This window comes from Crotalus tigris, unplaced genomic scaffold (assembly GCF_016545835.1).
Source record: "Crotalus tigris isolate CLP2741 ecotype Arizona unplaced genomic scaffold, ASM1654583v1 scf7180000024167.7108832, whole genome shotgun sequence".
In the NCBI taxonomy this organism is placed as follows: Eukaryota; Metazoa; Chordata; class Lepidosauria; order Squamata; family Viperidae; genus Crotalus; species Crotalus tigris.
In genome coordinates, this window is record NW_024100417.1 from 1,320,928 (window position 1) to 1,343,147 (window position 22,220).

Sequence of the window (22,220 nt, forward strand, 5' to 3'; positions counted from 1 at the left end):
GAACTTTATTTATACTTCGCAGTTCCAGACTCAGCTACATCCTGCTGTCAGTTATGTATGTCTGTTTGCCTGGCTCTATCTGGAAAAAGGATGACCTGGCCTTTAAAAAGCCATTCATATCATTTAAGGAGGAGAAAGCAAAATGAACATGTCTGCCTGCTTTCCTTTCCAATGAACAAATCATCAAATTAGTTCTATGAAGAGAGGGAGGAGAACATCCTTGAATATCAATATTTGGGATGCCTAAATAAGAGAACAATAAGCACAGAGAGAGTAATCCCAAAGTGATAGCTGGTTTAGCATGACCTTGGCAAACCCTAAGGCTTTCTGCTTCCTTTCCACATTAAAAGGTTTTTGATTACTTTTGATTAAAAAAATCTTCCAGGTAGACCTTTTACTGTAATGTATGTATGCCAATTAATTACAATAATTTCACAAGATTTTTAACTCAACTCATCAAATGCATGATTGTTCCATAACACTTGCTCTGATATATCTGGAGGTACTTCACGTCCATCCCACTGTATCCCAGTATCTGGAGACTATGAGGGTTCCGTTGAACCCTGGCAAGACAGAATTGCTTTGCCTTTTGAGGCCAGCCAGTTCTAAGACTATGCCATCTTTGATGCTGGATGGGGGAGTATAGATCAAGCAAGAGAGCCATGCTGTGGGTTCCATCTCTCAAGGAACTATATTTGGCAGGCCCATGGAGGTAGGCCTTCTCTGCTGTGATGCCCACCTTATGGAACATTCTCTCTCCCCCCCACCTCCCCAGTAAGGCTAGTTCCATCCCTTCTTATTTTCCAGAAGGTCCTCAAGACCTGATTTTGACGTCAGGCGTGGGAGTTTCAGAAGACCAGTGGAAGTTTAAGATGTCTCCATTATATGTGTGTGTATTATATGACTGTGTTTAACATGCTTATTGTTTTAATACTTGTTTTTTGCTGTATCCCATCCAGAGTCTCTTCTTGTGATATGGGTGTCTATATTCGCGGTTCTCAACCTGTGGGTCACGACCCCATTTGGGGTCGAACGACCATTTCACGGGGGTCGCCAAACGCAGTCCGCCATTTTCCCCCCTTTTCCTTAGCTGTGCTACTCCCTTTTATTCTATTGGCTTTTGAAAGCCAATAGAATAGACTCTCTTGAATAGAGTCTAATTCTATTGGCTTTCAAAAGCCAATAGGAATTGTCCAGGCTGTCTCTGCCCTGCTGAGCCCGCCAAAAGTCCCATTCTGCAAACGGTGCTGCAAGTTGTCTGCAGTGAAGGTGAGCTGTCTGGAAGTTTCCACCCCTCCCTGCTGAGCAACTACTAAAAATGTAAGTAAAAGAGGGCCAGGGGTGGGAGGTGGGAGGCCAGCGGGCACAGGGAGGGTTGCTGGCATGCATGGGGTCCAACGGGTACCTTACCTCCCTTGGGCTGGGCCAGCTGGTGGCCCAGCCAGTGGTCGCCCTGCGCCGTCGCTGCCCCTTGCCAGCTACGCCTCAGCCGGCGCAGGGGGCAGCACCATGCATGCACGGCGCTCCCGGGCAGGGAAAGTCCTCGACTTACGACCAGTTGGGTAGTCCTCAACTTATGATCGGTTGAGTAGTCCTTGACCTACGACCGGTTGAGTAGTCCTCGACTTACGACCGGTTGGGGGTCGCGGCATTAAAAAGGTTGAAAACCACTGGTCTATATAAATGTGATTAAATAAATAAATCAGCCTCCCTCTTCTACCAAAACTTACTCACCCTTTATTGAACACAGGGAGGCTATGTTCTTTCTTTGCTCATCACTAGTGTTAACATCTCTTGTCCAAAAAGATTTTGCCTGCTGTAGATTAAAGCAATTGGTGAAATATTCTTGTTGTGAATACCGTGTGGATACGTACATTTGAAGATTATACAATCTTCAGTCAATAACCTTAACCTTATCCCATCTGGCAGAAAAAAGTGTGAAACAACTGAAATGAATGGACATAATCGATTAGTACACAAAATTCACTAAAGGACAAAAACCTTTTTGGCAGATCAAAAAGGAACGAAGAGCCATTGGTATTTTTAATTGTGTGAATTAGTGTTTTCTATTTTGCATTGCACTTTCCCTTTACAATTTTGTTTTTATACAAATTCTTACAAGCTTTCCATTTTTAAATATATTTATTGTACCAAATTTTCCTTCTTTTCTGATCATAGTTGAAGAAAGACTTTTCTGTGGATACTTGCAAATCCACAAACTCTGTTTTTTATTTTCTGTAGCCATATGAAAATAGTGATTACGAAGAAAATAACCACAATAATTCAGTGAAAATCAAGCAACATCAGCCTTCTAGCCAATAATGTTGAATTGTTCTATTTCTAGAAACAGTTCGTTTATATATTAATCTGCTTTAGTTAACCATTTAAAAACTTGATTTGCAGGTTTTCATTCTAAATCATAGCTTTTTTTCCTATACATCCCATAACAACAAAATATTTTACAATGTCATCTGCAAAACAACAGTTACAGGATTAACATGTTCCAGAAAGCATATCTGAATTGTGAAAACATAAAATCTAGTATTGCTTTTGTCATGGGCAAATGATATATGGCCTCAAGCAAATCATTGCCTTTACTTCTCCATAATAAATGGGCCATGTTATCTTGCAGTGTGTAAGGAAAACAGAAAAAAAAATGACATGATAGGACTTTGCAAAATAAAAGAACAATTTAAAAGACAATAACCATAAATAATACCTCAGGAAATTATCGGGTTTTTAAAATACATTCTATTGAAAGTTTTACAAAGAACATGAAAACTAACACAAACTCAGAGTAAAAGCAGCAAAGCAAGAAAATAACAATCCAGTACTGTACTCAGTATGTTAGCCTTCACCAGACATTCTTCTCTTCACCGCCCCCCCCCTTTTTTTTTTTAAATTCAGCTCCTATAGTCCTCGAACAATGTGGCCAAATTCCCATTACACAGAGTAATGGTGTTTGGAGTTTCCTAGGATGACAACAGTGATTGAATTTTAGCCTGTGTCTGAATTCTAATACAAGTGTATGTGGAATAATATATACCATAAGTTTTTTCAAATGGCTTATGGAAGAAAAAAAAAAGACAATGTTACTATGTCCTACTTCTGTTTATACCTTCTGAATCTTTTATATTCTAAGAATATAACTGAATATTTGTGGTTTGGAGATGATTTACTTTGAGCACGATATAAAAAAGTACAAGCAGTCTTTACAAATAACTTTAATATTGTGGAAATTGCAGGGACCTGTCCAGGCAGTCAACCAGGAGTCAGCACTGACTCAAAGGCACAAAACCAAACCAGCTATGGAAAGATGGAGACAGGCAAAAGTCTAGTTATCTGTAAATAATTTTTAAGTGAAAGAAATTATTAAGACAATCCTAAAGGGTATGGGAAATTTTTGGGATTTAAATTATTTAAATCAGAGCAATTGACCACTTTTGGTAATTTCCAGGTATAATGAGTTTACAGCAAGATCAGCCTTGATATAATCATTCCCAACATACTTTAAAATTAATCAGCAGTTTGTATACATTGTACTTACCATCGGCTGATCTCAAACACTTTCAGTGTGATGTTGTTTCTGTGCTCATAAGGTGGGAGTTCACAAATGTTCCTGCTGCCAATCATTGCTTAATCCTGAGTGGAGAGCAAATGACAACTGGCTTTTTCTTCCAAATTGGCTAATCGCTAAAAATACTGTTCCCAGAGCTTCCACCACTCCATGAATTAACAAAGAGCCCTGCCCTCTTCCTCCAGTTTTAGTTTGTAGCACCCCATGCTGTGTGTGTGTTTGTTTTTACAAAAATGTGGTTGGGGAGACACTTCTTTAGATGGATTACTTTGGAGGCAATTGCAAAGAAAGATACACATTTTAAACTACTAAGAAACTCATGCCAATGTCTCAAAGTTCATCCTCCTCCAGATCAGAGTGGAAGAGTACACTGGTGAAAGTGACATTCTAGTAAACCGGGGATTATCTTGGCATATTCCGAGTGTGGCATGGACAAGCAGAATGTCTGGGAAAAACATGCCTACAAAACTGCAAATAAAAGATTACTCCCTTATCTGGGCTAAATGAAACAACTATTAGAAGCAGGAAGAAACAGAACATGACAAGCAGTCCCTTCACGATAAACCCTTGCCCACCACTGTTGGAATTTGTTTCTGAAGTGAGGGAGTGAAAATGCAAATGGCTTTTCTAAGGAAGATATTGCCTTGAAGATTTCAAAAATGTGTATTCCATCAGGGTTGGTTTGCTAGCAACACATGAAATATGGGATAAAAAAACCCGATCCAGCAGATCTCAGGATGCCAGGTTAGGAAAGGGTACTTTAAACTGTCAAAAGTATTCTGCTTCTATTTAGAATTCATTTAAATTTATTTGGATTATCATGAACACTGCTGAGATGAGTGCACTAACTTCTATAGTCTGTACTGAAAAGGTTAGAAGTAAAGCTGAACCAACTGAGCCCCAAATTTCTTTTGCTAAGTGAAATATTTGTTAAGTGAGTTTTGTCCCATTTGTGACTTTTCTTGCTGCAGTTAAGTGAATCACTGCAGTTGTCACATGGTCGTAAGCATGAAAAACGGTCATAAGTCACTTTTTCAGTAACTTTGGTCACTAAACGAACTGTTGTAAGTTGAGGACTACCTGTAAATAGTAGGAGTTATGTCAAAGCAAGAATATACAATATTTGTATATTCTTGCTTTGACAAGTTATTCTTCAACCAATTTTGCCCCTCAAATGGATCTATTCCTTCTCCAAGGCTACTACAGGTCGCATTACCATCTAGCATATGTGTTATATAAGTAATTTACATAGCATACATATACATTGCCAAGGCCATGGGCTTAGTATTTCCAAGAGAGTTTCCTTGCCAGGCCAATCAGCCTCTTGCTCAAACCTCCCAGATGTAAATCTGGGCAACTTTCATCACAAAGACAGGTTGGGAAAAAATTTAAACTGTACTCTTTCTGTATTGCAAAATCTTAATCCAGGGTAATCTCCCCTTGTGTGCAAAAAAACCTGAGAGCACTGCTGCTGCATGCAAAAGTTCAACTTATGCATTTCTCTTAATATATCTAGTAAAATTTGAAGAATGCTCAGAAACTGCAGCCTGTCCAAAATACAGCAGCACAGGCAGTTATGGGCATGCCACGGCTACCAAGAACTGCACTGCTTATCTGGAACCTTCCAGGTACAATTGAAAGTGCTGGTTATCGCCTATAAAGCCCTTCAATATATGGCCTGATTATCTGAGGGACTATCTGTCTCTATAGTTTCCACTTATACTACATGATCAGGCACAGTTGGTATGCGTCAGGTTCCGTCAATTTGACATAAGCCAGTAGGACACTTTTTTGAATTGTGGTAGGATAGAAACATGCATAATACATTCATATAGTTGAATAAACAAACAAACAGAAGATGGAAGCAGAAAATGGGCCTTACCTGCCCCCTGGAATGATGCCTTCTTGCATATTCATTGCCCTCACCTCCACCTCCGTTGCTCTTCAAATATGTCCTAAAAACTTGGCTCTTTCCTGAAATGAGACCCAAGCACACCATCTCTGCTTGACTTTATGGAAGGGCAGAAACTATGGAAGACACAGTTGTGATGAAACAAATAAACAAGCAAAGAAACAATATGATGTTAGGGGACCTGGAGCAAAAGCTCCAGTCCAGTACTGCCAGCATGCTATCTTATCCCCAACTTATTGAACAGGATAGCCTGGGATGGGTGGCTATTGGAAGGAGTTTTGTTTTTGTCTCTGCTTTTATAGATTAAAAACAGATAGGCAGATAGAATTAACAATAATCGGTTGTCTTATCACAGTCTGTAAACTACTCCTCTAATGCTAGAGGGTGAAAAGTACTTATCCATACATTACTAAAACTCTTGTGTCTGTAACCTTTGACTGGATGAAATGGTGCATCTTAGGGCAAAATCTTTTTATTCAGGTACCTTACATGGGCTAACTTACAGAATCGTGGGGCCTATTACTCCAACATGAATGAAATTTTGGAACATTCTTGCCATTTCAGCGTTACTGCTCTACTCCTGGTCAGCACTGCTGCAGGGCTCATGTGATCCTCATTTACAATGTTCCCAGACACCTTCCCACAAGTCAACAGAGAAGCCTGGGAAGCTTGCAAGGAGAAAGTCAAGGGGGCTCATGTGATGTGGCTGACGGTTGGAGCAAGGCAGCTGGTTTGACTAGCATTCTTTGTTTAGGTAAGGAAATATATCTGAAAGGATGAGCCAATGGGTCATAGGTTGTCTAGTCAGTACACAAACAAAAAAAAAAAAAGGAAAGTGACATTAAACAACGGAGGATTGTATGGAGAATGTTTACAACCCTCTAATAAGATTCAGTTGCCAATCTGAATAGGATCTGTATACAGAACGGGACACAAACACCAATTTGCCTTCTCTTCAATTGTTATAATGTCTTGGGACAGACTTGGTACTTTATACCAATGCAGGCCAATGATTCACCTTTTCCAATATTGTTAATACTGCTGGCAATTAGTTTTTAAGGTTTCAAGCAGGAGTTTTTCCAAATAGAACAGAAGAATGTCATAACTGAACCTAGCATTTTCTGCATGCATATTGTGAAGATCAGCTATAGTGATATGATCCCAGTTGCTAATTTCCCTAAAATGGCATAGGCTAACTGGGAGAATATCATCTTTATCACAAACAAAAATTGAAAAAGTTTCTTGTGTGTAACGGTAATAAAAAGATTGGCCTGAAAGTGCTTTGATAACTGTTTTGATTTTTTACATTAAATCCTGACTGCAATTGAAAACTCAAATGTATTCGATTTAATGACTATAAACAACACCATAAGTTTGTTTCCTTCCAATTTCCACATGAAAAAGGCTGTTTTCATAAACTACCTTTTCCTTAACATCAGCATGAGCTCCTGAAAAGCATCTACAGTGTACAAAAATCAGTTTTCATAAATGAATGAAAATGGGAAGTCATTATCTGCTACAGTTCAGAATTCAATAGCAATTTAGCCTACAAGATAAAAGCCATCTTGGTTTTTTTAGAATACTACTTACCTGAAGAAGTAGAACCAAAGGAGTTATCAGTCAGAACTCCCAAAAAAAAAAAAGTCTCTGAACCAAATAAATGCCAGCTCTTCTAGGGGCTACTTAGTGACAGAAATGAGAAAAAAAGTTTTATTCTATATCCAGTTAAAGTTGCTTAACAGGACTTGGGCAAACAGTTGTAGGTCTGTTTCAAGATCAGAGAACTAATGGTTAGAAATGTCAGAAGCTTGAAGTTACAAATTTAACATGGCAGATAAAGTTACACATTTTGCTTCCTCCTTAGCTATGTCAGAATCCAGTATGAATATATCCAGAATATCTTACACCTTAGAGAACTTATGGGCAACTTTCTGTTTGTTCTGCTTGAGTATGCATGGGAGCTTGATGGATATTACCTTCCTCCTTTGGATTCTTCAGATATTAAAATGATGGCTAATACTTCCTGGGAGGAAGTTATGGTCTTTTCTTTCTCAAAAATACAATCATTCAGCATCTAGTTTTCCTTGTTACCTGCTGGGAGGAGGCTCTATGGTATCCGAAGCAGAACATCCAGATTCAGTCACAGCTTTGTTCCATACAGTATTAACGTTGTGAACTCTAAAGCTTCCTCCTTTCGTTATGTATTCAAGATGGACAGTGATTAATATTTATATGTTATTTATGTGTAAAGGGTGTAGGTATATACATATGATGTATATAGCATGTTTAAATGTGTGTTATGTATGTGTATGTTTTTGAGAACAAGCAACAAAATTTCATTTTTAATGTGTCCCGTTGTGCCCATAAGAAAAAAATGACAATAAAATTAATCTAATCTAATCTAATCTAATCTAATCTAATCTGTTTGGATTACTATTCTCCAGTATTGAACTTGCCATTTCTGGACAAGTTAATGAAATGGGAGTTGAGGCTGGTTGATTAACATCTTACCTTTGTCAGATGTTACCTTTGTCAGATGTTAAAATGGAAGAATGTATTCTTTCTTAGTTTCTGGGATTTTTTTATTATTTTTTTTACTATTGAGAATAGGATCTTTCTGGACCATCCTTTCCAAGATGAACTTGGAGGCACAGTAGTAGTACTTTCTGCAATATTCAGAAGATAATTGAAGTTCTGCTTTATGGTGAAAAAGTTCTACTCTGTCTTCCATATCTTTAAAAGTCATCCAGGAATTGAGATAAAGAATTATTAGTATGCAAATAATACACATTCATACCTCTTATTTCCATGGACAAATCTCAGGAAGGCAGAGAAAACATTCAGAACTGTCTAGAAGCAGGCTTTGGATGAACGAAGACAAACTCAATTTTAATACAGATAAGATAGAATTATTATTGACTGGAAAGCCTCATGGGTAAAAATTTATGATGAATTTTAGAGAGGCTCTCCTTCAGTGAAGAATCAATAGTGTTATCTATTAAGAGGCAAATTATTTCAGTTCCAAAACAACTTTTACTCACTTCATTGGTTCATGCACTGTGGCCCTATCTGGAAAAAGCAGCCATAACAATGTTATATCTGCACTAGGCACATCATTAGAGACAGCATGGGAATTAATTCAGTGACCAGATACTTGTGGGGTTAAATAATTTGATCTTCTCATGTGTAATGATTACCATGCGGTTAGTGTTCTAAGAAACCACTGAAGTCCTAAATGGTTTGAATCCAATTTTAAACCCACTTTTCGCCACATTAACTCTCTCATGGTGATTGTTGTCCATTGATCATGGAAGTCGTTTCTCCCGTGACTTTGTGGGATAACATATACAGAGATCTACATTTGGGAAATGCTAGGAAAGAGATTTAACTGTTGGTACAGAACCACTGACTAGCAGAGTATTAGCTATCGCTATACCATACAGGTAGTACTCGACTTACGACCACAACTGAGCCCAACATTTCTGTTGTTAAGTGAGACATTTGTTAAGGAGGTTTTGCCCCATTTTATGACCTTTCTTACCAAAGTTGTTAAGTGAATCCCTGCAATTGATAGTAACATGGTTGTTAAGTGAATCTGGCTTCCCCGTTGATTTTGCTTGTCAGAAGGTTACAAATGGTGATCACATGACCTTGGGACACAGCAACGGTCGTAAGTATGAACTAGTTGCCAAGTATCTGAATTTTGATCACATGATGATGATGAGAAAGCTGCAAAGGTCATAATTGTGAAAACAGTCATAAGTCACTTTTTAGTGACTTTGAACGGTCACTAAATGAATGGTTGTAAGCCGAGCACTACCTGTACCTACTGATCAGAGTTTTATTTTTCAACTTGGCAATATTAAGAGGTGTGGACTTCAGCTCATCCACAGCATGGGAGGTGAAGTCCACACATCTTAAAAGTTGTCAAAGTTGAAAATCATTGCCATTGTTTTAAAAAAAGCAAACCTGCAGAGGCAGAAAGCCCAATTTCTTGCAGTACCATAAACCAATAAAGCTCCATGAAAGCAGAATCTAAAGTTTTTCTGTGCTCAAATGTATAATTGGCAGAGAGCACGTGAGGGCAGGAGGGATGGCTAAGAACAGGACAGTAGTACATATGTACAGTTCTGAACAAAAGCTGGGAAATTACCCAGGAGACATTCAAAGCTGTGATAAGGAGTCCCTGAAACATTACAGAGCTACACTGCCATTTTTGTTCCTACATAAGCATGTTTTTGTAATCTATTTACCATTTGGAATGTTACCATTAAAATAACAAGCCCAGAAATCTAAAAACAAGAACACGTTATCAGTTCTGTGGTTTTGTCACAATGGCCGCTTCTCCCTGAATACAGTTGATACAAAAGGCTAAAGTCAATTTTACCGCAGCACAGAAGGAGAAACATTCATTAGGCACATATGGTCTGTGAGGACACACATTTCCCATATTGATTGCCTTCATGCAGCCAGCACGCATAAAGTACTCTTTACATTATCACCAGTAAATATTTGGGATGGTGGGGGGAGGGAGCAGGAACAAGCTTGTCGCTCAAGTTTTCTCCTGAAGGCTTAGAGGTTTTATGGTTAAAAACATCTCTGGTTATAAATGCAGCCCACTCCTTGGGGAAATTAAATACCGCAAGTCCTCCTTGCTCACTTCAGTCTTAATGGGAGAAAGAATGCAATCCTAGGCTGCTATAAGTCATTTTAGTTCGAGTCATTTTAGTTTGTTCCATTAATCCTCCTCAGTCTTAGTACATCCTGTCCCCGTTTCACAGACAGCGGTGAAAATGCTACGGATGGGGCAGTTGCACCATGTTTAAAACTGCAAAGAACTCTTCATGCAGGAACGATAATTGAAGATTGTTTAGACCTATCTGTTGTTGCACTTAAAATCGTCATCTGGAGCAGCTGCACCCAATGCTTACAACTGGTACAGAATGTGCTAAGAGGCTATGCAGGCTATTGTGTAACTCAGAGGCCCCAACTAGCTGTAAACATGCTGCCTATATCCTCTGACGTATTTGCTTAGGCCTAGGCTTCATTTAGCAGTGGAGGGCAGTGCTGTCCTGCCTCACTCAGTGTGCACAAGACACTCCCTGTTGTAAACTTCCAAAACATAAAGGATTCTTGCGCAAACTACAGCATACTTTCTCTCTCCCCCTCCTCTTTTGGGTTAAAACTTGGCATACTGCGATACCAGCCTCAGAACAAATATTTTTAGAAAAATGTACAAGGAGAGGGGGAAAAAAAATAATGCGCCTGAATGAGGCAATAGTTTATCCAGACTATTGCAAGAGACATCTATGCTGACTGCTTTAAAGCAGCTTTTTAAAGAATCTTTTGGAATGCATACATTATCAGCAGAGATTTTTCTGTGGGAGAGAAACATATGTCATTTCATCTTCAGGACAGTGTCTTCAGCATACTAATACATATATGATGACATGCAATATGTTCAATGTCCACACATATAGGCCCTTATATAACCGTCTGTCTCCAGTCATTCAGTATGTTGAAATGGTGGGCATTTGGTAGAATATTTGAATGCAGGTGGGAAAATAAAAGATTTAAATATACATTCAGCCTTCCAACTATTCTGGGTGATTAATCCAATCATTATCTTCCAGCCTAACCTATCTCATAAATCTCAAAATGAGACCTACAGAAGAGTAAGGGTGTGGGTTGCTCACCTCTTTTCCTTTTTTTTTTTCCTTTTTTTTCAAGCTGACTCTCTCACAAAATTGAGAAAGGCTGAACTTGAAAGCTGCAACCACCCCTATAATTCCTCCTGCGCCTCCCCTCCCCCCTGGCTTTACAGGATACTTCCTGGCCCTTGACACTTTGTTGAAACATGACACTATGGTGGTAGTGGTGGCAGTGGAGGGGGGGCAGCGGTACATGAAGGAACCAAGGGGAGAGCTGCTCTAGCTAAAACCTTTTCAGCACTTCTCCTCTCTGAACACATTTTTTAAAGTGACACCAAGCTGTCAGTATCAGCCTTGGGAGACTTGGAATCCCCTAACCAAGCACTTCTCAAATTTAGTAAATTTAGTAAATTATCTAAAATTGAGTAGAAATGGTTTTCTTTGGGTAAGGACACATGAACCCATGAATCACAACAGGGAGATTTAAATAAGGACTGAAATAAGACTGAAATACTGAAATAAGTGGGGTTTGGGCGATGAAGGAACAAGTTTGGGAATTACTGCCCTAACTCTTGCCCAATGTGTTCCCCACTGCTGAGCTGAAGGGCTACCCATTCATGCTTGAATAGACAGAAACCTACACCAGCGTCAAATGAGCTGCTATTAACCTCTTTTTTGCTGATCCTCATCCTGTCTCTTATTGCCTCTTTTTCACTTCTACAAATCAGATTTCATCCTGTATAGGATCAGAAACCTGCCAATGAAACAGTCTTCTTCACCACTTGTCCCTTTCTTTTTTTCTTCTCCTGCTACACAGGTAAAAGTAGCAAGGCAGATAAGGGACATCCCCCCCCATCTCTCCCTTCTCAAACAGGGGAGATAAAGAGGGGGGGTTGATCTTCTCTCCCTCCCTCTTCTGCAGAGGAGGAAGGGAAGTGGCTCTTTAGCTGATCTCCCCCCCATACCACCCTAGAGCTGGCTAATAGTGCTTACCCTGGTGGCCCTTCCCCTATTTCAAGAATCTTTGACGCTGGCAATGCTGCAGGGCCTAATTTGGGGAAGGGGAGAGAAAGAGAGGGTTTCCCACATGTTTAGAGATCTTCCTGAAATTTACTGAAGGAGATATCTAGCATGCCTCCCCTACTTTTACTGTTGCAGCAAACTTGCAGGGGGAATGGGATGTCATATCATGGGATTGTTTCTCCCTGTAGCATTGGAACTGCTGGACACATATGTAAAATAGACCCCTCTCAAGGTGATGTATGCCCAATTGCTTCAATATGGTCTGCTAACAAGATGGTGTGTGTGTTTGTGTGTGTGTGTGTGTGTGTATGCATCTTGAGAACATGCCCTTGTAAATCCTTACTAGAGTATATTGTTTTACCACAGCAAATGGAACACATGAAAGAGTCCATACCTAATAGATTCTATAAAACTTGAGGTTGCTCTTGAATGTGTAGGTATAAGAGGCAATACTACTTTCACACTAGGACAACTAAGGGCAATTTAACCCTCATCTTTGATAGGCTGGGGACAAGATGAAGGCAACAAGATGAAGCCGAGGTGGCGCAGCAGTTAGAGTGCAGTACTGCAGGCCACTTTAGCTGATTGTGTTCAGCAGGTCAGCGGTTCAAATCTCACCGGCTCAAGGTTGACTTAGCCTTCCATCCTTCCGAGGTAGGTAAAATGAGGACCCAGATTGTTGGGGGCAATGTAAATGTATATATACATTGCTTACTGGTGTACACCACTTAGAGAGTGCTTGCACTTAAAGCGGTATATAAGTCTCATAAATAAATAAATAAACTACATGAATTATGGTAGGCTTTAAGTCTCCTTGCTTGTATTTAATGTCTATTGTATGGAGGGACACTGCCACTGCAATTTAATTATCATTAACTTTAATTATGACAGAGAACAGTTACTGACTGATATTCTCCTTCTCCAAGCACATCTCTAATCCTTTTGGAAGCCATCAAAGCCTAAGGACCATCACGCATCTTCTAGCAGTGATTGTTACATTGTATGAAGAACTCCGATCAGCAACATTCTCCTATGAGACTCTCTGATTTATTTTTGCTTCCATCTCTGCAAATAGAAAAACCCAACCAAACAAGTAATTTAGAGCATGGCATGTGCATAGCTTTGCACAGTCTTCCTTAGCATGGCCTTCACAAGATGTTTAGGATTGCAAGCCTAAGAACCCCTAACACAGCCACAACAGTCAGGGGTTTAATACAATTACAAGACCAACACAGCTAGAAGATGCCAAATTGAAGCAGGTTATGAAATGTTTGCTAGGTGCTGGCTATTCTGGGAAGGTGAAGTAGAGTTTCAGGTTCTAGCTTTGATTTGCATGTGGTCTCAGCCAAATTATTTGTCTAGTTCTAGCAAGGCTAGCCACACACCTCCAGGAGACTTACCAGTCGGGTGTCTATGTGTCTGTGAGACAGAGAGTCAGGGAAGGACACTATTCCTTTATTGTTTTCTCCTGCTTTAAGTATTCAGAAACATGTTGTCTCTGAACATGGGGGAGGGAAGCACTTAATCCAAGTTCCAACAAAGAACAGAAGGAAATGACTCACCAACAGCTTTTTTTCCCACAAAGACAAGAATATAGGATTGCATATAGTTAGAGTGTGATACTTTATTTCTATAGATGCAAATTTAGGCATAATTTCCATGATTTAAAAGAAATGATTTACATCTTACTAAATAAAGATTCCCTCAGGTTGAGTTTGACTCCGGGTGACTGCATAGAGACATGACTGTGTTGTTTTCTTAGTAACAATGCTGAAGTGATTGGTCTCAGTCTTCCTCCAAGGATTTTTGTTTTGTTTTGTTTATTTTCTAGAGTATCCTATATTTCCTGGTGGTCTCCCATATAAACATTAAACAGGTCCAACCCTGCTTAGCTTTCCTCAAAATCAGCCAAGTTTGGCTATTGCTGGAAACAGTGACTACTTGGCCTAAATGCCATGTATTCAGTTTGTTGTCCAACTGCTAACTATGGATAGGCAAGTTGAAAGGTAAATCTTCTCCAAAATAGGAAACAGTCATATTAGCTGAGCTGTGTCATCAAGATGCTGTAGTAAATGAACGTAGAGGGTGAAGTTTCCAGTAATTACATGAGTGAAAAACAATGGTAACTTTGCAGAATGTAGAGGTACAAAGAGTGGAAGTTCTGTTGTGCTAGTGCACAGCAGTGACTACCAGCTGAAATAATTGTGTTTTAAAAACCAAATAACAAAAAGCATAGGCAAATGCTAGGGTAAGAGAAAAGTCATTCAGTGATAAATCTGATAACTTCTTCAATGATAAATACCTGCTCTCCATTTATGGGTTCATTCCATAATTTGATAATTAGTTATCCTCAGTATTGTGAGATTTTAACACCGAGACAAATACCACTGAAGAAGAAGAAGAAGAAGAAGAAGAAGAAGAAGAAGAAGAAGAAGAAGAAGAAGAAGAAGAAGAAGAAGAAGAAGAAGAAGAAGAAGAAGAAGAAGAAGAGGGGGAGGGGGAGGGGGAGGAAGAGGAGGGGTATGGATTACTCTATTCTTTTGGTTTTCAATTCGGAAACAAATATGGATTTTAATCAGTGTACCTGAAAGCTAACTCAATCCCTCAGGGAAAGAAGACTATATTGAATAAAAAGAAAATAAGAAGTTATGTAGCAAGTTAAAAAAAAGCCAATTTATTATTGCATAAGTTTTCATAGAAAGTGACAGTGATAATAATGTTGTTTCTTCCATCTGAAAGTCATTAGGCTTCTTCTTCAAAACTGCTAAGTTGCTGTGCTGTTGGATTTTTATCACTCTCCAATCTTATACTTCATAAAAGTGTGCAGCTGCTGAATTTCTTGCAAAGATTATCAGATCCATGACAGCAGAAATCTTTCCTAGCAACATTAGGGTGAAATCACCATATCTTTGTCTTGCTTATGTTGTACAAGACTGACAGAAATTAAACTGTTGTCTGTTGATTTCTGCTGTTCTTTACAAAACTCCAGGCATAGTAAAGGGGAGTAATGTTTCATCCCTACAAATTGGCACTCATAAGAGAATATTGGTTCGGTTCTGTATCTCTGTATGGACAAACAAAAGGCCTCAAAGGTGAAACTCATGTACTGTTATTTCATACTAAGGAATATATTCAAGCATATAGTAAGTCCCCATGATTGTCAGCAATCCATTTAGCTTAACTTTATCTGCAATGTTCCTTGTCAGACATAAACATGCAGGGCACTGCAACAATTTTATTGCACTGTTTATTATCAGTGCAAAGCAAGTCACAAACAAGCCGCTGAGTCAGTCATCTTTATATCAGATTCAAAACACTGCAAAACACACAGCCCAATCACCTAAACCAGAGCCTTCTTGCTCTTCTGCACAAATCTGAAAATCATTTGTACAGGAATCAAGATAAACACAGCCCTAATACAATAAAGAATTATTTCATTTAGTAAATGACTGAAAGTGCTGTCAGAAGAAAAAGAAACACCAATTCTTTTGATCACTGGAATTTATACTTCACCTCACATGGTAATTGTTTTGGAATCTCTAGAACACAACCTTCAATCTGGGATATGAACAATCATTGCTGTCCTTTAGTGCTGTTGTTTTCTGTTATATTATGTTGTTATGTGACATAAATGCTATTAAGCTGCTGCTGTGCTAATCAGTCTTTCTATTATTCAAATCCAACAGACTGTACACTGACAACAAAGCTTCAGAGCACTGTTGCACCTATTTCACATCACCAGCAAAAGACATGTTTATTTGATATCTGTCAGTTTCATAGATGACAGTCAACCAGACCTCACTTTCCTGGCCAGACAGCCTATAAGGAGTACTTTATTCCTTCACACTTTTTGATCCGAAGCAAAATACAAATCTTTCCCCTAGCAAAATATAAAAAGCAGGCAGTTGTAGTAGCTTATGAGATGACGAGCTGCCTAAAACAATATCCAATTATTGCAACTCCTTTCCCAAGCTTTAGTTCCCTGCTCCCAAGCCAGGATATTGGGAGGCTGAAAGTGTGATGAGCTGAACATGCCCTCCAATGCTCACCAAGATCCATTCAACACAAATTTGAATAAAGCTGCTGCTTCTACAGTCACACTCAAGGCCCAAAAAGTTTCCCATTGGCAACAAACCTCACAAAAGTATTAAGAACAAGCCAGGACAAAGCCCCCTGATAAACCCCTAGAGCTGATCAGCAAAGGGCTCAGAGACTCACTAAAATGTACTCTCATCTGTTATAGCAATAACTGGAAGTTAGCCTTTAGTTCTTCCCAAGTGCTTCTTGATGGGTTTCAAAATATTGTAAAACCAAGTTGACTGTTTTAAACCGGGGGGGGGGGGAATCGCAATTAGATACTGAGACAAAACATCCTTACAATGCCCCTCTCAAACCTTTGAGAACATCTGTTAGTAGGAATTCCAGATTGTTGGAATCTGCTATTTTCCTTTAGATAGCATCGCAAATAGGAAGGGAAGAAAGGGAATAGGCTGCAAAATCAGGCCAGTTTGAACGTGGCTTGCCTATACAGGTAGTCCTCGAGTTACGACCACAATTGAGCCCAAAATGTATGTTGTTAAGTAAAACATTTGTTAAATGTTTTACGACTTTTCTTGCCACAGTTATTAAGTGAATCTGGCTTCCCCATTGACTTTGCTTGTCAGAAGGTTGCAAAAGATGATCACATGACCCCAGGACAATGCAACTATTATAAATAAGAGCCGCTTGCCCAGCATCTGAATTTTGATCATGTGACCATGGAGATGCTGCAACAGTCACAAGTGTGAAAAACAGGTCATAAGTCATTTTTTTTCAGTGCCACTGTAATGTTGAACAGCCACCAAATGAACTGTTGTAAGTTGAGGATTACCTGTAATGTCTTCTGCAAAATGGGCACTATAGTCGTAACAGTTAGGAGCTTTTGCAATGAAAATAACATAACATACTGTAGTTACCCATTTAAAAATTGGGTAACTACAGTATGTTATGTTCTGATCAGCTAGCCTTCAAATGATTATCAATTTCAATATTTGCACACCTGGGTTTCCACTTTCGCTCATAAAAGTTTTATGGCTGGCTTAACTGAAATTTCCTATTCTTACTCACAGAGCTATTTTGGAAAAGTACTGATGAAGCTAGGAAATGTAAGCCCATATCAGCAGTCAGATACACTATTTTCTCATATACATGGCTACTGAGTGCTTTGGTAGAAAAAAAAAGCACCTTCATAGTTTATTTTCTTTTCTTTTCTTCAGAATTAACATATGGAAAAAAAGGTTCAGAAATGTCCCTTCCACCTCTTGGATTTTCATGGTAGGCACTATCTGGAGCATGGTCATCAATACTCAAATGCCTTAGATCCCATTCAATCAAATGTAAGGAGCAGGATTTGTGTGTTGTTATCATCTCTGGAATTAATGCATCCATATTGTGAAGGACCCCATCATTTCTGGTTCCTTTCCAAGCATTGGAGATCAAGCAAAGGCTCAAGTATTAGTATATAAGGCTCAAGTACAGAGATATAAAAACTGATAAAAAGATAATTCTTTTATGTAATAATTTCTGTTACAGAAGAGCCTAAGGGATATTTTCTTCTGCCTCTTATTGGAACGGTGTGCTGATGTACATAATTTATAGCAGAAACTGAATTGTATGCATTCAATGCAAAATGGATCTTTTGACACTTCACTTTGTAGAAGTGAGAAACTATATCAGTGCAAATTTCCTCTTCTTATCCTGCACTTTAATCTATATAAATGTAGCCTGCTTATTTTGGTGGAAACTGTTAACTTTTAGAACTGAATTTGCCTAAACCACACTGATATTTTTTTTTTTTATAATTGTCCTTTTAAACAACTAGGACAGCTTCATGCCATTCTGCACAAAGCTATCCAAGCTAAGTAGATAACCACAACAAAACATGGAAAATGTTATCCTCTAATTAATGGCATGATGTCCTTACTCCTTTCCCCCCCCCTTACCCCCTGCCCCAAACAGCACTATTGAATTTTCCCCAAAGCAAACCAGCATCACAACCTTTTGCATGCTCATTGGCTGCTTAGATGGAAATTGTCTAGACAAAGGTTTGTTAGTAAAGTTTTCCAAATACATGAAAAACATATGGGAACAGTCAGGTGAAGAACCACATCATGCTGTCCTCATGATACCACTGACTGAAAGTAATATGCACCAAATGTTTTTCTGGTCTTTTCAAAACTGTAGGGCAGATGTGTTCTGAGAGTAGATACAAACATTTAACTGCCTATAACGTTATGAAGAATGCTAGCATTGCACTTGGAGAGGGAAAACTTTAATGGGGTGAGGTACTAATGCTGACTAAAGGGTTCTCTGTATGTATAATGAAATGGTACAGTCTCATGAGAAATGAACTACGTGCCTTTCCTAAACATTTTAATCAGCTCTAAATGTTCTGTAGCCACATAGTCATGAAATAACCATGGTAACACTACTGCTGGGTTCACTCGTGGTACCTGAATACTGAAAGGTAGATAATGAAACACCAGTTTTTAACTAAAGTCTTTGCAGCAATTCTGGAAAAGCTTTGGTGACCAAAATAGTGTCATGCTGCTATGAGTATGTATATCGGTTGGAAAGAAATGGAAAGCCATTTAAAGATAAAACCTTCACCAGTTTGTTGACCAAGTGCAAATGAATAATTCACTTTAAAAAAACCCTGAAGGCTTCTATTCAATTAATTACATTAGACTTATTCCTTGAATCTCCTGGATCCATATTATTATTGTTATTAGATTGTCATTCCCTCTCTCCCCCCACCATCTATACAGTATGTGCCTTTACATTGTCCTCCGTATAGTAAAGCTGCAGTTACTTCCCATATCTTTTTATGACAGTTTTCAAATTGGCTTTGTACACAGGACTTAGCCACAAGCTGCGAAAGCTAAGTTTCTAAGTGGCTTATTGGAGATGCTATCTGTTGCTCACTAACTTTAAGTAATTGGGAGTAATCAGAGATTGACTTATCTATTGATGCTACCATATGTCTTCTATCTTGTGTAATGGCAGTCACTACCAATAGCCATGTAAATGGGATGATAAGGCAAGAGGTATAGTCAATGACACAAGAATATGGAAAATCTGAAGAGAGAAAGTAATAAAAGGCTAAAGCACAGTCAGAACAATATCATATGAGAAACTAATAAAATAAAATGCTTAGTTTGGTTATCTCAGAAATAAGAAGAAAAAAGAAAGGATGGTTCCACAGCTTGGAAAAGATGGTAGAGATTGTAATATGTAATAGAAAGGGTGCAAAACTGCTCTGCTTCAGTTTCTTTTCCCAAAGGGAAACTATATTCAAATAAACCTAAATAGAGCTAGTGATACAAGAGGAGAGCAGCAGTCAAAGTAAGTTTTCTTTCTTTCTTTCTTTCTTTCTTTCTTTCTTTCTTCTTTCCTTCCTTCCTTCCTTCCTTCCTTCCTTCCTTCCTTCCTTCCTTCCTTCCTTCCTTCCTTCCTTCCTTCCTTCCTTCCTTCCTTCTTTCTTTCTTTCTTTCTTTCTTTCTTTCTTTCTTTCTTTCTTTCTTTCTTTCTTTCTTTCTTTCCTGCCTGTCTTCCCAGTAGGGAAACTTTTAAGGATGCCAAGATCAATCGCAAGAGAAGTACCTCTTGGTGTGGAAAAGATGGATAAATTTTATACAATATAAGTATGATATAAGAAAATATTATTTAGCTTTTGAATAATTTATATTTAAAGTTTAAGATAAAAGTTTAAGATATTATTTAGAAGTGTAGAATAGTTTTGTTTTTTTATTTTTTTATTTTCTTCTTTTTCTCTTTCTGTTTTTTATATATAATGGAGTTAAAGTATTTAATAATTTGTTTACTGAATGTAATTATATTTGTTCGAGGTTTATTTGGGTTTAAAAGTTTTTTCTTTTAAGTTCTAGTTAACCCTGTATTCAGCTCTGGGAAGAATGGGGGAGGGTTTTGGGGTGGGTAGGGAGGGATTGGGGAAGGGGTTTTTATTGTAAAATTGTAAAAATTTATAATAATAATAAAAAAAAGGATGCCAAGATCAAGGAATGAGAGCCAGTTTAGTATAGTGGTTAAGACACCAGGCTAGAAAACGGGAGATCATGAGTTATCGTCCCATCTTAGGCACAAAGCCAAGTGGGTGACCTTGGGTCAGTCACTTTCTCTCAAACTTAGGAAGCAGACAATGGCAAACCACTTCTGAAAAATCTTGCCAAGAAAATTGCAGGTACTTGTCCAGATAGTCTCCGAGATTTGGACACAAGTGAATGGAAGAAAAAAAAAGTCCAAGGGGGAAAATTCCTTTATACTTTCTTCTTTCTCAAAGTTGAGTAGCTGTACCTCTTCTTTCTCAAGGTCATGAACCTTTGCCATGAGGGGTTTTATAGGAGATGATCAGCAGCTTGCAGTGCACTAGGAAGTCACTGGCAACCAGTACAACTTGCTACATGATTGTATCAAGGCACACAACACTGCTTACCTAGATTCATTCTGGACCAATTGTAGCTTTCAAATGGTATTCAGATGCAGCCCACTGCAATATCCACTGATTAAAGTGGTTTATGAGATAACTAAGGCATCATAAGAAGGGACTTCCGACTCGGGAAAAAGGGCAGATGGTGCACAAACAGATTTCTGCAAAGATGTTCCTGGCCAGTTACCACTTGCTCTTCAAGCAGGATCTGTGAGTCTAGGAAGATACCCTAACTGTACACCAATTCTATCTGGGAAGTATCACCCCATAAAGTACTAAGCATGAAAAGTCTGGGGCACTCAGAGAATCAATGAACCCCTAGTCACTCAGTTTTGTCAGGGTTGAGCTTAAGCCTGTTCCTCTCCATCCAGACCCCAATAATCTGTGAATGCTGGGACAAATGGTTCACCATTTGTCTCGAACCTAGTCTACCTTCTATAGCAGATGTCTTCAAACTTGGTCCTTTTATGACTTGTGGACTTCAACTCACAGAATTCCTCAGCCAGCATGCCTGGCTGAGGAATTCTGTGAGTTGAAGTCCACAAGTCATAAAAGGGCCAGGTTTGAAGACCCCTGTTCTATAGCAAAATCAGTGCCTGTAAATTATACTGACCAAGATCTTATGCTGCTAGCATTGACTAAATAGGATGAACTGAGTTCTTGTGAATCTTTATTACCTGGGAAGTTCCTTGATTCACCCTATCATCAGAAATAAAACATCTCAGCAGTCTGACCAAGATTGACTTATGAAGACTTGTGATTGAGACAATTTGAAAGTTTCAAAGGGGGAAAATATCAGAAGGACAGAAACTGTATTGGCTGAGAAGGAGGTTACAAAAGCCGGCCCACAGTACATTTGAGTAATGATTGCTTCACTGCTCCCTATTCAGCTGGAGGTGGAAGACAACAATTCTGAGGCATGTATTTTGATCACCACTCAACTGTTTTAGCATAAGCATTAACAAGATGTCAGAACAGAGTGATCTTACATAATATATGTTCTAGTGCAATACAGGGCAACAGTAGGGTAAGTTAAGGATATTGTGGCTGCCTCAACAGAATTTCTTGGCATTCAACTTATGCACATCATTTTAATCTAAATGAACATCTTATTTACTTTTAAATCTATACCAGCAAATAGGAGTTTAGAAAGATGTGAGAATGCAATGGGTATACAAATTGTCTTTAAGACATAGGAGTAGTCTGGAGCAGTCTTATCTCCATTTCTTAATCACCTTATATGCTCTTAAGTACAAATACACTCCCATTGCAACCCTTAATATTTTGTTTCCCAATACATTGTTTTGTTCTCTTTGTACAACACACTTCATGAGCCTTGCACATTACATCCTGTTTATAGGAAGAAACATTTATTTAGTGGCAATGGTAGGTTAGGCACCATATAAACAATAGATATAAAACTGTTGCCTTCGAGAAGACGTCAAGGACGAGACATATAAGATTGGAATTAAAGAAAACTACTAAGGACTGAATGTTGTCATGTTGGATGAAGAAAGAAACATCAGTTGGGAATATAAAAAATGATTACACTTTTGCTTCCATTATTATAGT

The 22,220-nt window shown here is 38.6% G+C and overlaps 1 protein-coding gene across 9 annotated transcripts in view; it reads right to left on the reverse strand.

Moving 5' to 3' along the window:
• The window catches only part of LOC120299022 (armadillo repeat-containing protein 12-like), a 63,946-nt gene that overhangs the window by 31,976 nt on the left and 9,750 nt on the right, over positions 1-22,220 (reverse strand). For 3 of the 9 annotated variants that reach the window (XM_039323398.1, XM_039323396.1, XM_039323402.1), the window contains exons 2-3: positions 5,460-5,551; positions 3,548-3,642 (exon numbers count right to left, since the gene is read on the reverse strand). Coding sequence is in view for 3 of the 9 variants with exons in the window: in XM_039323391.1 (XP_039179325.1) it covers positions 1,735-1,816; positions 3,548-3,550 (85 nt within the window). In the remaining 6 variants the exon portion in view is untranslated. Of the gene's footprint in view, positions 1-1,734; positions 1,817-3,547; positions 4,122-5,459; positions 5,552-22,220 lie in introns of those variants that run through there. The other 6 variants (XM_039323391.1, XM_039323392.1, XM_039323393.1 and 3 more) reach the window with 5 other exon arrangements.